The following is a 16,230-nucleotide window of genomic DNA, read 5'->3' as shown; positions in this document are numbered from 1 at the left end:
AATTTTGCGCAGGCTGCTATGAAACCTGATATAGTATCCCAGCCCTGAAACAGTTAACTTCCCTCATGAGCCAGATCTTTAGGTTTCCCACAGTTATCATTTCTATGTGAAATTTTGATACTGACATTAAAAAACCAAGCAGCTTTCTACGAATTTTTTCTGAGATTGTTAGCTTGCTTGCTCACCCTCTCTCTCATTCTCCCTCTCTCTCCTCCCCAAAAAAGAAGAAAGAAAAGAAAAACATTACTTTTTGTAGATGTATAGCATATTTCCAGAAGAATTTAAAAGAAACTGGTATGGTAGTTGTCTCTGGAAAAGATTACTGGTTAACAGCACACAGGTATAGGAAAGTGGACTAATTTAATAGTCTATCCTTTAGTATCTTTTGAATTCTATTCCTTATTGGTGTAATTCTATAGCTAGGTATGTATAACCTATTAAAAAAATTAAATGTTTCAAATCAGTAGTCCCAGCCCTGAACACAACTATTTTATGTGTGTGTACCACTTTCTGTTTTCTTGTCCACAGGCAGATGTATTTAATATGGTTGCAATCACTTTGTCTATACCTATATCCAGTTAGCATGCTTTTAATTGTGAGTATCAGAAAACCTTATCTCAAATTAACTTATAATGGCTATTTATTTCTTCATATGAACAGAAATCAGAGGCATTTCTTAGTATGGTATGGTTAAGTAGTTCATTTATATCATTAAGGACCCAGTTTCTCTCTGTCTCTTTGGATTTTTCTTGTCCTCAACATTTGCTTTATCCCAAGGCGTTTTTTCTTTTAGAGTTACAGTATGACTGCCAGTGGTAATCAGGACTATAAAATATTCTTGTTCAGTCTAGTGAGAGATAGAGACAGAGAGAGAGAAAGAAAAGAGAGTATGAGTGATTCATAGACCACCATCAGACCTGCTTCAAGCATTGAATATAAGTCCTTCCATTAGGACTCATAAGGCCAACTTAGGTGACCTAACCAGGGAGATGATGTGTACTAATTAGCTTAGTCCAGTCGGACTCTACCTGGAACTAGGTTTGGGGCACCTTCTCTTGAACAAAATCAGGGTTCACTTAGTAAGGAAAAAGTGGAAAATTACTAACTAGGTAGGCAGCCAATGGAGCCCACTATGATACCTTAAACTTTTTTTTTCTGATGATATAAAACATACTTACCCATTGTATAAAACACTTGGAAAATAAAGCATAGTTAGGAGAAGGCACTAAAAAACACCCTAATACCTCTATCTAGAAAACAGGTTGCTGTGTTTTTCTCATATTTCATATATGTGTGTGTGTGTGTATATATATATATATATATATGGTTTTTACATAGTTGAGATCATATAACTTATTACCATATTATATTTTAATGGTTGTAGAATATTCCATTTACTGTATGTACAGTAATTTAATAATTCCTCTACCATTGAATATTTAAGTAGTTACTGGGTTTTACTATAATAGTCCACATGACAATGAATATTGTGGGGCATAAAGCATTTCATTTCTGTTGAATGTTTCCCTTAGAATTACTTCTTAGCATAAAGCTACTGATCAAAACTTTTGACTATATGCGTGACTTTTATAACGTAGTACAGTTTTGTTTTCCAGAAGAATTATAGCAGCATAAACTGCTATCAAAGTGTAAGTGAACCAGTTTCGTTATAACCACTTCAGCATTGAGTGCTGTCATTTAAAAATTTTTTACCAATTTACTAGGTATAAAATGGTAAAAAGCTTTTGACATGATCTTTAATTGGTGTTATTATCCTTATTCTGTTTGGCTTGGGTTTTTATTTACTACAGGGATCTGCAAAGACTTGGAGAACTTCAGTCTGAATTGGCAGGAGTAGCTGACTTCTCTGCTACCTATCTTAGGTGTCAACTTCTTCTCATCAAGGTTGGTTTGAATCCATTTTGTTCATGAGTGTGTTGCTAAGAATGCAGTTTAATGGATCCAGCAGTGTTTGAGGCCATAAGTAGAAAAATAAATGGTTTTCTGCAACCGCTTAGCAATGGGGAAATTATGTACTCTGCAGTATAATTATATTTGCCTCTAATTAAAGAATTGTTAGCTCATATAGGAATTTGAATTTTTTAATTTGGGAGAATTCTTTTATCATATAATTAGAGCAGGTTGGATAACCATTTGCATTAGAATCCCAAGGATTTTAATTGTTTTTTAATAATTTGATTAGCAACGATCTTGTATAAACATTTGTATTTTATATATTTATATATTTCTAAATGCTAATTTCATTTGGTCAAAGTCAGATTAGTCAAAGGTTGATTTCATTGCTCTTAAGAGTGCTAGGGCTTCCCTGGTGGCGCAGTGGTTGAGAATCTGCCTGCTAATGCAGGGGACACGGGTTCGAGCCCTGGTCTGGGAAGATCCCACATGCCACGGAGCAGCTGGGCCCGTGAGCCACAGCTACTGAGCCTGCGCATCTGGAGCCTGTGCCCCGCAACGGGAGGGGCCGCGATAGTGAAAGGCCCGCGCACCGCGATGAAGAGTGGCCCCCGCTTGCCGCAACTAGAGAAAGCCCTCGCACGAACTGAAGACCCAACACAGCCAAAAATAAATAAATAAATAAAGTAGCTATAAAATTAAAAAAAAAAAAAAAAAAAAAAGTACTAACCATGTGCCACAAACTCAGGAATGACAACAGAACCACAGTGGTAGGGAGTTGATTTAAAAAAAAAAAAAAAAAAAAAAAAAAAAAGAGTGCTAATGACTTGCTGTCATTTCATACTAGGTAGTTAGAGTACATATATATACACACGCAAAATTGGTACTCAAAAGCTGTTTCAGTTCACTGAGTTGAAAACCAATTAAACTAGCTCAATAGCTGTCAGCTTCTGCAGCAGAGTTCTGTTATAAATTTAGGCTTAGAATTTAGAAGAGCCCTTCTAACTTGATAAGACTTACTTGGCTTTAGTTCTAAATGTGGTTAGTCTTCAAAGTTATTAATGATATTTGACCAAAGTCAGAATAAATGGAGGCGTCAGAAATTATTTGCCACTGTAAGATATGTGAGCTTAGGGTTGTGTAGGTGTGTGTATGCATGTAAAGATGAGTGTGTACACTGAAGTAGGTTGGGATTTAAACAGTCCTTATTTGGCTAGATACTTTCAAATATATATGCCTGTGTAACCACCACCACAGTTAAGATATAGAAGATTTCCATTACCCCCAAAAGTTCCTTCATGTCCCTTTGCACAGTTATTTGGCTTTTCCAAGCTTCTATGAAACGAGGCTAATAACTCTACCCAGGTAAGGATTGGTAGCAAGCAGTGCATGTGAAAACCCTTGGTCTAGTGCCTGGTACATAGTGAGTGCCATGTCATTGTTGGTCTTCTTCCTTCTTCCTTGGCTTGTTGTCTTCTAGATAGGAATACAAGGAGGCCTTTGAAAAGAATCCACTTTCCTTTAGTAGGAAAAGAGAAGAGATTACTCCTAAAAAGAACACAGAACTATGTTTTTTATTCAGCGTCATGGAGCAGAAGTGTAGGTAAGGGACCCAGACTTAGAACCCAAGGCAGGCAAGTGTTTGATAATAGGGGAGGAGCTAAATAAATCGTGGCACATCTACTCAACCGTATATTCTGTAGCAGTAATGATCTTTATGAAGAATTATATAAGAACATGACCAAATATGACATAATGTTATGTACCCAAAGAAGCATACAAAATTACTTCTGCTTTCTGACTACAACTATATAAAAAAACATGCATATAGGAAATGATTGGAAGCAAATATTCAAAAATAATAACTCTTAGTGGTAGTATGATTTAGGTTATTAAACAATTTCTATATCTATAGTCTAGACCTGCCACTGTCAAATACAGTAGTCACTATGTACGTGTGACCATTGAGCACTTTAAATGTTCATGTTGAGGACTTCCCTGGTGGTGTAGTGGTTAAGAATCCGCCTGCCAATGCAGGGGACACGGGTTTGATCCCTGATCTGGGAAGATCCCACGTGCTGCGGAGCACCTAAGCCTGTGCGCCACAGCTACTGAGCCTGCGCTCTAGAGCCCACGAGCCACAACTGCTGAGTCCAAATGGCACAACTACTGAATCCCACGTGCCTAGAGCCCGTGCTTCGCAACAAGAGAAGCCACCGCAGTGAGAAGCCCGTGCACCGCAAGGAAGAGTAGCCCCGCTCGCCGCAACTAGAGAAAGCCCGCTCCCATCAACGAAGGCCCAATGCAGCCAAAGATAAATAAATAAAAAATAAATAAATTTATAAAAATAAATAAATAAATGTTCATATTGAGATGTACTGTAAGTGAAAAATACACACTGGATTTCTTAGACTTAGTATGAAAAAATGTAAACTATCTCATTAATAATTTTAAAAATATTGATTGCATAGTGAAATAATATCTTATTTATACTGGGTTAAATAAACTATATTGTTAAAATTAATTTCACCTGTTTCTTTTTACTTTTAAAGATGTGGCTACTCTAAAATGTAAAATTACATACATGGCTTATGTTATATTTCTGTTGTACAGTGTTAGTCTAGGTTTTCTGTAATGTCATTATGTCTGTAATTAAGAAGGGCTGTGAAAATACGAGACTGTAGCAGAGGTTTAGATGAGATGGCCGTATGGATGGATAGGCGAGGAGGGAGATGGAAGGTAAAATCCGTGGCTCTAAGTGATAGTTTTGAATGTGGAGAGATTGAGAGAGGGAGGAATCTAGGAAAGCTTCTTGATTTCTTGTTTGAGTATGTTGGTAAGGTGATGGGACTGTTCAAAGGATAGTGAGCATGGAGCAAAGAAAAAGGAACTAAGTCAGGGAAGAAGGATCTAGGCAGTCTGGTTAGTCCATTGACTCTGGGATCAAGGAGGTCCCAGAGCCTCAGAAGCCTGACGTGCCTGGACATTCTTGGTGAGGCCTTCATGGCTCCTGCACTCTGCTTGCAAGCTCTGGTCTGGAACATAGGGTCTTTGGGCCAGGAATTGAATGGGGAGGAGTTCATTTGGCCCAAATCATTGGTCTCCTCTCTGTCCATAATAGGTAGGGCTTATTGGTCTAAAAGAATAAGAATGAGAGGAAGTCTTGATCACGGTAAATTTTCAAAGCAAAACAGACACTTAAGTCTCAAATTATTTGGCAGTCTTTTTGACCTCTGTGTTCTGTCCTCTCCTGATTTGTTAGGCCTTGCAGGAAAAGCTGTGGAATGTGGCTGCCCCTTTGTATGTGAAGCAGAGTGATTTGGCCTCAGCAGCAGCAAAACAGGTAAGCTTATTGAGACCTTCTCCTCAGGTGGATCTCTGTCCAGATCTCTGTCCAGAAATTGCATTGTCTAAGTTAGAGTCAGAGGCCTTCACAAGGCTCTGCTGTGGCCTCCCCATTTTCAGCCTGTGTCAGAAGTTAGTGATATGAGAAGCAGCATAATTAGGGGACACAGCACTGGCTTTAGAGTCAGGGGACTTGGGTTCTGTCCCCATGTCTGCCTCTAATTTGTTGGGTGGTGTTGAGCAGGTTCCTTAACCTCCCTGATTTCTAAGATTTCTTTTGTGTTCTAAAATATTATTAGTTTGTATTTCAGATATACTAAAATCCAATAAATACTATCATGAATCTTTCTTCTGAAAATGTAGCTGAACTCATTTTGAGGTGGTTTATATTTTTAGCCTGTACCATCTCTCTTTCTCTCTCTTTTCTTTAACCATCTCTTGAATATTTAAAGGTCTTTTTGTTCCTCCTCAGTTCATTAAGTAGCCTTTAATTTTACTTGCCTTAAGTTTATTTCTTTCTAGTTTTGAGCAATTTCCCTTCATTCTTGGGTACTGGGATTTGGTGAACTCTTCTGGGTCATGTCTTCCCAATAGTAAGTCTGTATATGACTAATTATGACCCAGTAGGAAGACAATGATGGTGACTATGATTGTTACATTACAGTTCACTAAATGATTTCAAGTCTATTTTAATTAGCCCTCATGATAATCCCATTAGGTTGGAATAAGTATTAAGTCCGTTTTACAGATGAAACAACGCTCAGCAAGGTTATATTCATAGAGCTATAGGTAGTAAGTCAGGGACTTGAGCTCAGGTACTCTGATACCCAGAGTCTGTTTTCTTTCCACTACTCTGCTTCATCTCTTGTCTAATCTAGTCTCAGACCTGCCATGTGGTTTATTGTAGGGGAGTAGAACTTAATGACAACAGACCACCAATGGGCCATGTTGGGAGGGATGGGACAGGGAGCAGTAGTCTGGAAGAAAGAGAAAGGAATTACCATTGCTATGTGACAGTTACTGTGCTAAGCACCGTCCATACCCCATTTAATCCTTTAAATTTTATGATGTTGCTGCTTTTTCTTCTGCATTTACAGATAGGGAAACTGAGGCACCATGTAATTAGGAAACATATCTTACTGTCAGATGTAGAAGACAACTGACAGGGCTCTGACTCAATGGGAGGCAAGCATCATTGCCTGCCATCATTGCTTGCCTCCCATTGAAGAAAGGGAAGGGAAAGAGAAGCATCATTCAGGGGGGAGTCGCTGACTTGGATAGAATAGAGCGAGAGCTTAGGATGCACTGGGCTTGAGCTGAGGTCACTGACATTGTTTTCTGCACTGATTCCCTCCCTAAAATCCCTCTGACAGACCAGGCCCATAGAACAGTCTGGATGGCTAACAGGTGGTCAGTGGTTCCTAATACTAAGTTCTTGAGGACTTTTCCTGAGGATTACGTTTCCATACGTATTCATTTGCCACCACATCACAGTGAATTTGCTTTAGTTACAAGCAGTGCTTTACAGTTTTATCAGTGTTTAAACTTTCGTATCTTTATATCATCAACTAAGATGATATTACCAGATGAAAGTTTGTTTTTTTAATTGACAAAATAATTTATTCTCTCAACATGTATATTAATTTCTCTCAAATTACACTAATTTCTGTCAACATAGGCACTTAAAAATCTCAGTTCAGAATTAAAGCATAGGCATTAAAAAAAGCACTCTGTTCAGATCTGGTTTCACTTAGAATCCTGTGCTGCTCTTTGCTCTTAAGTAAGACTATAATGATATTTTCGCTGCTTATTACTTACCTTTTCCTTATAGATCATGGAAGAAACCTACAAAATGGAGTTCATGTATAGTGGCGTGGAGAACAAGCAGGTGGTGATTATCCATCACATGAGGCTGCAGGCCAAAGCCTTGCAACTTATAGTAACAGCACGGACTGCTCGAGGGTAAGATGTGCGGTTGGTGAAAAAGGGTGGCTGAGTCCTTTTAAAGGCACTTACAACTGCATTCAGAGATCTCACCAAGGTTAATGATGCGTGAAATAATATTTAGGAAAGACTTCCTAAGGGGTATACAAGCTCTTCATTTTTTCAGATATTCCAAGTTACATTCTTGGATCAGATTAGATCCCTGGAAAAACCCTTTGGTGGCTCTCCTTTGCGTACAACACAGCATAGGGCTTCATCTGGCAACAAGGCATTCTGTATAGTCCTTGATAGATTTCTTTAAGAATATAGTGCCAGAACCCCTTTTTTTCTCTTCTGATGGGACTAGTGCTCTATCTTAGGCAGTAAAGACAAATTATGAGAATGTATGGTGCTGTGAGACTACTTTGTTCAAATCCTGACCTCTCTACTTACTTGTTGTTTGATTACAGACAGGTTTTTTTAGCCTCTCTGTGCCTTGTTTTCCTGTCTGTAAAATGAGAACCATGACAGCATCTATCTCATGGGGTTTCTGCGAAAAATGAATGGGATAATACGTGTAAAAGCACTTAGCATGGTACTTAGTACATAGTAAGAGCTCATTATAATGGTAGCTGTTAGACTTTCTGATAATGAGAATTGCTATAGTTCATTGATTCTAAAATGCACGTTTAAAAATTTTACTTCTCTGAAATCAGATATTTTGATGGTGAGCCATAGTTTGATTGAAAGTGTTTTTGTTTCTTGGTGTTTCATAAAATAAAGGTGCATCTTAAGAATAATGGCACCACGGATTTAATATAATATAGTACTTAGGAAACTCATTATCAGACAGGAGACACATTTGATGCTCAGTCCACCAGTTGTGTCAGCCTAAAAATAGTGTAGAGAAATAAATATGAGTTTTTAAGTAAGCACTGAAAAATACATTAAAAGGAACATTGTATTATTTTATTTCTTTGCTTATCTTGATAGCGACCTGATAAACTCAGGTAGTGATTTAATCTTAGAGATAGCCATACATTCATTTAACAAATGTTTAATCCCTGCCATGTGCCAGTCACATCTGAGAAAAGATTGGTGCTTGTGATGGCATCTACACATTTTTATTTAAAGAAAATAAATATCTTTTTCAGTTTATATATGATTATTGTAAAAATTTAAGTATTGCAGATTAAGTGAACATTCTGTTCTCTGGTAATCTACCCCTTGTAAAACAAATGACTAAAAGTGTAGATTATAAATGTGTGCATTTATTAGCATAAATCGAATCATAATATACTTGGCTGTTCTGCCATATTTTCATTTCATCCGACAATATAATATTTCGTATTTCCATGTCATTATATAAAGATTCCAATATATTTGGTCTTTACTCATGCTATATTATTTTATATTTTCCATTTGTATGCATTCCTGCTTCTTTTTCTTTTTCCTTGATTTTTGCTGGAAATTTTTGATTGTTTTGTTTCTTTTTGTTTCTTTCGTCTTCCAGGGGTTTGAAAGTTCTGTACCCTAATTTTAACCTCTTCAAGTGAGAGGCAGTAGAACATAATGATTAAGAGGGCTGGGGTGCCTCATTGCTTTGATTCAGATCTTGACTCCACCATTTGCAAACTTAGTGACCTTGGACAAGTTACTTAAGAACTTCTGTCTCAGTTTGTTTCCCATAAGTTAAACTGGGATAATAATAGTACTTGCCTGTCATAGGGTTATTGTAAGGATTATTGAATTATTATATGTGAAGCCCTTAAAATACAGCCTGACACATTAAGAGTAAACACTTGACAAATGTTAGCTCATTTTAGTTGTATAAATAGTATTTTTACTCTTATATATATATATATGTTAAAAAAAATGTTTTTATTTTTGGCTGTGTTGGGTCCTTGTTGCTGCGTGCGGGCTTTCTTTTTGCAGCGAGCGGGGGCTACTCTTCGTTGCGGTGCGCGGGCTTCTCATTGCAGTGGCTTCTCTTTGTTGCGGAGCACGGGCTCTAGAGCACAGGCTCAGTAGTTGTGGCACACGGGTGTAGTTGCTCCACAGCATGTGGGATCTTCCCAGACCAGGGCTTGAACTCGTGTCCCCTACACTGGCTGGCGGATTCTTAACCACTGCACCACCGGGGAATCCCTACCCTTATATTTTTAATAAACAGATTGACCTTATATTTTTCAGCATTAAAAAATAGAATTTATGATCATCTCTATCAAGACCACATCTAATCAAAATGAAAGTTTTAGTGTACTTTTATTTGATTGTTTCATGCTGTTAAATAATTTAGAATTTAGTTTCAGATTGTTCTTTTTTTAAATTGAAGTATAGTTGGTATACAATATTAGTTTCAGGTGTACAGTGTAGTGATTCAGCATTTTTACAGATTATACTCCATTAAAAGTTATTATAAGATAATGGCTGTAATTCCCTGTGCTGTACAATATATTGGATTATGGTTTTTAACGGATCTCTTATTTTAAGAATTCTTTCTTAAAATATGCATTACTCTTTATAAGTACATTATCAAAATAATTTAGCTCCCGCTTACCCCACCACTGTTCTTTATGTATCACAATTGCCTTTTAAAATTCCTTGTTCTAATTCACTATTTATCTGACTGGAACTCATTCGCTAGTATTGTTTTTCAGAGTAAGTATATAAGTAGTATACTCATTGAGACTTCGCATATCTAAAACTGCCTTTCTTTTGCTCTCATACATAATTGGAATTCTTTCAGAACTCTGTTAGTATTGCTATGTTGCCTTTTAGTATTTTTTTTTTTTTAATTTTTATTTATTTATTTATTTATGGCTGTGTTGGGTCTTCGTTTCTGTGTGAGGGCTTTCTCTAGTTGTGGCAAGTGGGGGCCACTCTTCATCGCGGTGCGCAGGCCTCTCATTATCGCGGCCTCTCTTGTTGTGGAGCACAGGCTCCAGACGCGCAGGCTCAGTAATTGTGGCTCACGGGCCTAATTGCTCCGTGGCATGTGGGATCTTCCCAGACCAGGGCTCGAACCCGTGTCCCCTGCATTGGCAGGCAGATTCTCAACCACTGCGCCACCAGGGAAGCCCGCCTTTTAGTATTTAATGTTACAGTTAGGATGTCTGATGTCTGTCTGGTTCTCTTTCCTTTGTAGTTAGCTTATTTTTCATGGCTCAAAGCTGTAAACTTTTTCTTTTTCTTTTTAGAATTCAGAAATTTCATCAGGATATGTCTAGTTATGTGTTTCCTTTCATTATTCTTACTGACCTTTAATGGGACTTCGAAGTCTCAGCTCTGTTTTATCTCAGGGATTTTTTCCCTCTATTATTTCTTTAATTACTACTTCTTCCATCCACTCCAGTCTACCATACTGGATATTGTATCTTCTGGATCTATTTTCCCTATATCTTATCTTTTCTCTCATAATTTCAGTTTCTTTTTCTACTTTATATTCTGAGTAAATTCCTCAACATACTCTTTTAATTTACCATTTCAGTTTTCATCATTTTTCATTCTAGTGTTCTTCAGTTGTTGAGTTGATTTCATTATTATTATTTCCAAGTGTGCTTTCTTCTGTGTACCTTTTTTATAGCCGTTTTTCTCGCTTTATCAATGCAATATCCTTTCAAATCTCCTCTTAAATCTTAATCAGGTTGTTTATTAGAATTTTTAAAAAAGCTTTCTGTGCTTTCTTCCCTTGACATTACCTCATTGAGGTCTGCTTGGTCTCCTTTACAGCTCCTTATCATCCTTATAACATCTAATAATATTTCATTGTCTTTGAATACTTTTAAGTGAAAGTTTAGACTAGTTTAAATTGGTAACTGGTATAGGCTTCCCCAACAGTTATAGGTCAGTGTTTGGTTTCCCCTAGTGGGCCTCACTCTTACATTGAAAGTGGGGGTTCTTAGTGCTAGAGGCCTACTTCATGTACGTACCATGTAGGTGAGGCTACCTACTCTGTTTGGGGGTTGGGGAAGAGTTCCCAAATCTTTTTGTATTTTACTGCTTGGAAATTCTCCAAGTTGGTTGTATGTGAGCAAGCCAAAAAAGGTGCTACTTGGCCAAATTGTTTTCATTTCAGTCTCTGCTTAGCTGGAGTTCTCCCTTCCAGCTCTCTCATCCTAGGTGGTCTTTGGTTGGTTAACCTCACCAGCAAATTTCAGTTCCACTTCTAATAGTTTGTCACAGTTAAGAAAGTTTCAAGTGCTACCTGCTTTTTAGGAAAATAATTCAAATTAATGTTGGTTGTAGAGTACATTTCCATCTGCCATTTATCATTTATTTATCCATTCAACAAATATTTATTGAATAGCTGCTTGTGTCAGGAAATACATGATGAATGATACAAAGTCCCTACTCTTCATGGAGCTTACAGCTTAGTGGAAAAACTTGACTCGGTTATTAAGAACCTTGATACCATTCTCTCACATGTTTTTATATAAGGAAAGAGTATTTGTTTTTTCTTCACTGGAACTTTACTCCTTCAATTAATAATATATTAATGAAAATAAGTGGAACATTCCCTGCAGAAATTATAAGAAATAAAATGCACAGAGATCAAAGGAAAAATCTGTTGTGTGATTAGTAAGTTACATTGTCCTGGCATGTTGCCTGGCTTATTTAGGTATACATTTAAGTTTCTACAGAAATGAAATACTCTAATTACTGCGGGACCAAAGAAGCCAAGATAGAGAAGAAAGCATATAGTCTGTGTCTGTGTGCAAAGTAGTAACAAAACCTTTTCCCCTTCTGCATGAGAATTTGACCTTTGGTTTCCAGGTCTATTCCCTGGAAAGCTAATCACAACAACTCTATTACTAGGTGACACTGCTATGGTAAAAATGATCTCTGAGAAAATTACATGTAGACTAGAAGGAACTATCAGTGAACTATAATTACCTAATGCAGACACCATAGCTTTGGGCTTCATTGAATGCAGTGATTCTTGTAACTGAGCATATCCCTGTGGGGACCCTGGAAGGTATGCCTTTGGATTACTTCAAGAGATATTAGCACCTATGGAGCATGAGGCTTCTAAGTGAAGATGGTCTCCACATTCGCCTGATGTAGATCTCATCTCCTTGAATCTGAGCTATCAGTGGCAAGGTCAGAGCTCCCAGACAGCTATGTAGATGGCTGAATGGGCTGCTGCAAGGACTCCTGCAGAGGAGAAATATGACATTGCACTGCCTGTAAGCTGTGCTCCTGTGCTATATCCTTACTGAATCTGGTGACAAGTGTGGCCTGTGATAGTCTTTGATTTTGAATGTACATTGAGCCTAATGGGCACTGCAGTGTTTCAATTAGGTCTTGGGATCCTGGCAAATATTTCCCCCTAGGTCCATTAGGAGTCCTCTATTTCTCTCACAGATAATTTTTATAGTATAATATGCTCATCGTCTTTTCTTGTGGGCTCAGGTTTCTGGAACTTTGGTCTTTACTCCTCAGTTCTCAGATTTCACAAGCAAATTACATGGGTTTTTTTGTTTGTTTTGTTTTGTTGTTTTTTCTTTTCTACAGAGTTGACCCCTTATTTGGGATGTGTGAAAAATTTTTACAGGAAGTGGACTTTTTTCAGAGGTAAGTATTTCATCACCTTCTAGCTTATTAAATCTTGGTTATGTAGAGATCGCACTTACAGGGAAACAAGAGCAATCACAAGCCAGAATCTTTGGTTTAGCCCATGCAGCCAAGCTATTATTATACATGCAGTGTGCCCTAATTTGTATACAGGTGGCTCTCAGTTTCCATGGGTTCTGCATTCATGGATATGGAGGGTTCGACTGTATTATTCCATTTCATATAAAGGACTTGAGCATCCGTGGATTTTGGTATTTGCAAGGGGTCCTGGAACCAATCCACCACAGATACTGAGAGATAACTGTATTTTCTTTACTGGTATATAAACTTCTTAAGTTAGCTAAACATACAACATAATAATAAAAACACGAGGAATTTTTTTGATTCAGCACTCAGCTGGGCCAGAAAAAGACAAATATTATGTGGGAAAACTCAAACTCTTGTTGAAAAATCACGTTTCTATTTTTTTGCACCATGGTTCTTAAACTTGCGTATTTCTCTCTAATCTACAAAAATTGTTCCATCATTCTATAGGTAGCTTTTATTTTGTAGCATAGATATGTTTTCTCAGGATTCATTATGAAGTAAATCAGGTAAAACAGATGCAGTCGATGAGTGGAAGGCTTGGTGAAACAGTGGGGGTCGAGGTAGTGACCTTGACTGTGACCTGTGGTATGCTGGCGATACAATACTGGGAAGAAGGCATTTATAGGATTTTAAAATCTAATATGTATTAAGTCTAATATTTCATTTTTTCACTCCTTGCTTCTACCCCCATTAACTTTACCAAACCTGACTTTACAGGTTTGTATGAGTCTACACTTTTCAGGCTTTTTTCATTTGGGTGATGATAGCTTCCTATAGGGCTGAGTTGCAATACTACTCTTCACCAATAGGAGCTGCTCTGTAGTAAATGGTACAATCTAGCTTGACTCTTTAGATTCTGACTTCAAATCTCTACAAAGTCCATGCCTTACTTTCGGTTTTAGATTTTTTTTTTAATTGAAGTATAGTTGGTTTACAATGTTGTATATGTTTCTGGTGTACAGCAAACTGATTTAGTTAGACATGGTTTTAGATTCTTTAAGGTGGAGAGTCTGTTTTTGCACAGCTGGGTTGGAGAGATTTTTGGAAAGATGACAGCTCTGATTTGCCACAGATGAGGATCTGTTGTTAAAAGCTGCACATTCTTTCTTAATTCAGCCTCTGAGTCCCTGTACTGATATCACCCCTCAGTGAAATATTTTTTGACTATCTCCTTCTACAAAGCAGAGTACTGTGGAATCATTCAGAGCTGGGAGTAAGTTACTTAACTTTTTTTAAGCCTCAGTACAACATTATCCTCTCTGAGTCTCAATGTTCCTATCAGTGATGCTCCATTAAGACAGGCTTTTCTTCTCTTTTGCTCAGTGTCATGTCCCCAGTGTCTAGAATACTACTTGGTAAGGCCTAAAGACATATTTGTTATATTAATTAATGAATCTGTAATATGACAATAATAATTCTAATAATGCACAGGATTGCTGGGAGGATTAAATAAGATAGTGTAAAACAAGAGGATGCCTGGCATATATAGGTATTTAATAAGCAAGGCTATTATGATGGTCATGTCACTACAGCATAATTACATAGGTGCATGGCTTTCCTCGGTAACCATGAACTCCTCCAGTTCATCACTTTTCCTACCTCAGGACTTGGCAGAAGTTTGGGGCTCAGCCTGTGGTGAATGAATGCATAGTTGCTTCTGTTTGTTCCTTCAGGTGTTTCATCGCTGATTTGCCCCACCTGCAGGACAGCTTTGTGGACAAACTTCTTGACCTCATGCCCCGACTCATGACATCCAAACCTGCAGAAGTGGTCAAAATTCTACATACCATGCTGCGGCAGAGTACCTTCCTACACCTCCCCCTTCCAGAGCAGGTCAGCGTCTGTGTCATACCCCTTCAGGCCAAATCCATCCAGAGAGCATCCAAAACTGCTCATCTTGGTGATCTTCTTTGACCAGTGGAGGAGCTGGGTTAGGGCCTTTCCTCTGATTGACTAACATACGTCCACCCATTAGATAAGGAGACAGAAAGGCAAGGATCATGTTTTGTTACCTAGAGATGACCTGGCTTTAGAATCGTATTTTCTTCTTGCTTACAGATCCACAAAGCCTCAGCCACCATTATTGAGCCAGCGGGCGAGTCAGACAACCCTTTGCGGTTTACATCTGGGTTGGTGGTGGCCCTGGATGTCGATGCAACCCTGGAACATGTGCAGGATCCTCAGAGCACTGTGAAGGTCCAGGTCTGTCAGGTTTTGGTCCCCATGGAGCTTCTAAACTGACTTTGTGTTGGAACTTTTAACTTTAGCACCCCTGTAATCTCTACCTGAGGGACAGAAACTGGGGAGAGAGAAGAGATAAGTTTTTATGGACAAGAGCCTGGGCGTGAATCCCAGCTCTACTGCTGGTTATGGTCTGGAGGAAGTTACTTTAAACTCTGAACCTTAGATTCTGCAACTGACAAATAGGAATAGTTGACATTGAAATGAAGTGATGTGTATAAAGTTCCTGATGCCCAGTAAGTGTTCACTAAATGACAGGGCCGCTTCTATTCTTATAATGTAAAGTTAAGACTTGGTATTTTCAGGGCTATAAGCAAACTGTAATAAGTCCTTTTCCGGTTGTGGGTGGGTCAGCTTGGTGAATACAGTTTATGGGTGGGAAAAGCAGTCACTAGGGAGTATTCTTTCCAAGTTAGATAGATGTACTAGAGAGACAGGAGAGATGCAGTATAGACACTAATCAATTTAACAGTCTGTAGTTAAGCCCCACTAAGAGTCCTACCCATTTACACCCCCACCCTCGCTCCCTCCCTCCTTCCCTTCCATCCGTCCATGCTTACTCTACTGCACATGCTAAGTGCTAGGCAGACATGTCAGAATTCGTGCCCTCAGGAGGCTTAGTTTCAGTGAGAGACAGACAAATGGACAGGCAGTTGTAAAACAGAAGTTCAGTCATCAGTTCAGACAGGCACAGGATGAATTAAGAATGTTATGGCCTCTTATTAAATCCTGATTGCTCACACAACATAGATCCAACTTTGGAAGCCACTTGCAACACTGCCTCCTGAAATGAGACCTAACGTTTTAAATAACCTGACCCCTTCTCAAGACTAAGAGACTGGGACTTCCCTGGTGGTGCAGTGGATAAGACTCCGCGCTCCCAATGCAGGGGGCCCGGGTTTGATCCCTGGTCAGGGAACTAGATCCCACATGCGTGCCGCAACTAAGATTTCATGTGCCTCAGCTAGGGAGCCCACCTGCCGCAACCAAGGAGCCCACCTGCCGCAACTAAGTGTCACTGAGTTCAAGCTCGCTCTGCTCACTGCGTGACAGGCCAGTGAATCGGGAGAGGAGGTGTTGAGGCAAGGAATACGACTTTATTCGGAAAGCCGGCAGACCAAGAAGATGGCAGACTAGTGTCTC

The 16,230-nt window shown here is 38.6% G+C and overlaps 1 protein-coding gene across 2 annotated transcripts in view; it reads left to right on the top strand.

Moving 5' to 3' along the window:
* The window catches only part of INTS4 (integrator complex subunit 4), a 121,415-nt gene that overhangs the window by 93,972 nt on the left and 11,213 nt on the right, over positions 1-16,230 (top strand). For both annotated transcript variants that reach the window (XM_082343315.1, XM_082343316.1), the window contains 6 exons: positions 1,812-1,905; positions 5,177-5,257; positions 7,091-7,221; positions 12,700-12,759; positions 14,520-14,679; positions 14,905-15,048. In XM_082343315.1, coding sequence (XP_082199441.1) covers positions 1,812-1,905; positions 5,177-5,257; positions 7,091-7,221; positions 12,700-12,759; positions 14,520-14,679; positions 14,905-15,048 — 670 coding nt within the window. The remainder of the gene's footprint in view (positions 1-1,811; positions 1,906-5,176; positions 5,258-7,090; positions 7,222-12,699; positions 12,760-14,519; positions 14,680-14,904; positions 15,049-16,230) is intronic.

Source organism: Balaenoptera borealis (genome assembly GCF_965194805.1).
Source record: "Balaenoptera borealis genome assembly, chromosome: 11".
In the NCBI taxonomy this organism is placed as follows: domain Eukaryota; kingdom Metazoa; phylum Chordata; class Mammalia; order Artiodactyla; family Balaenopteridae; genus Balaenoptera; species Balaenoptera borealis.
This window is presented reverse-complemented; position numbering and strand designations above follow the sequence as displayed.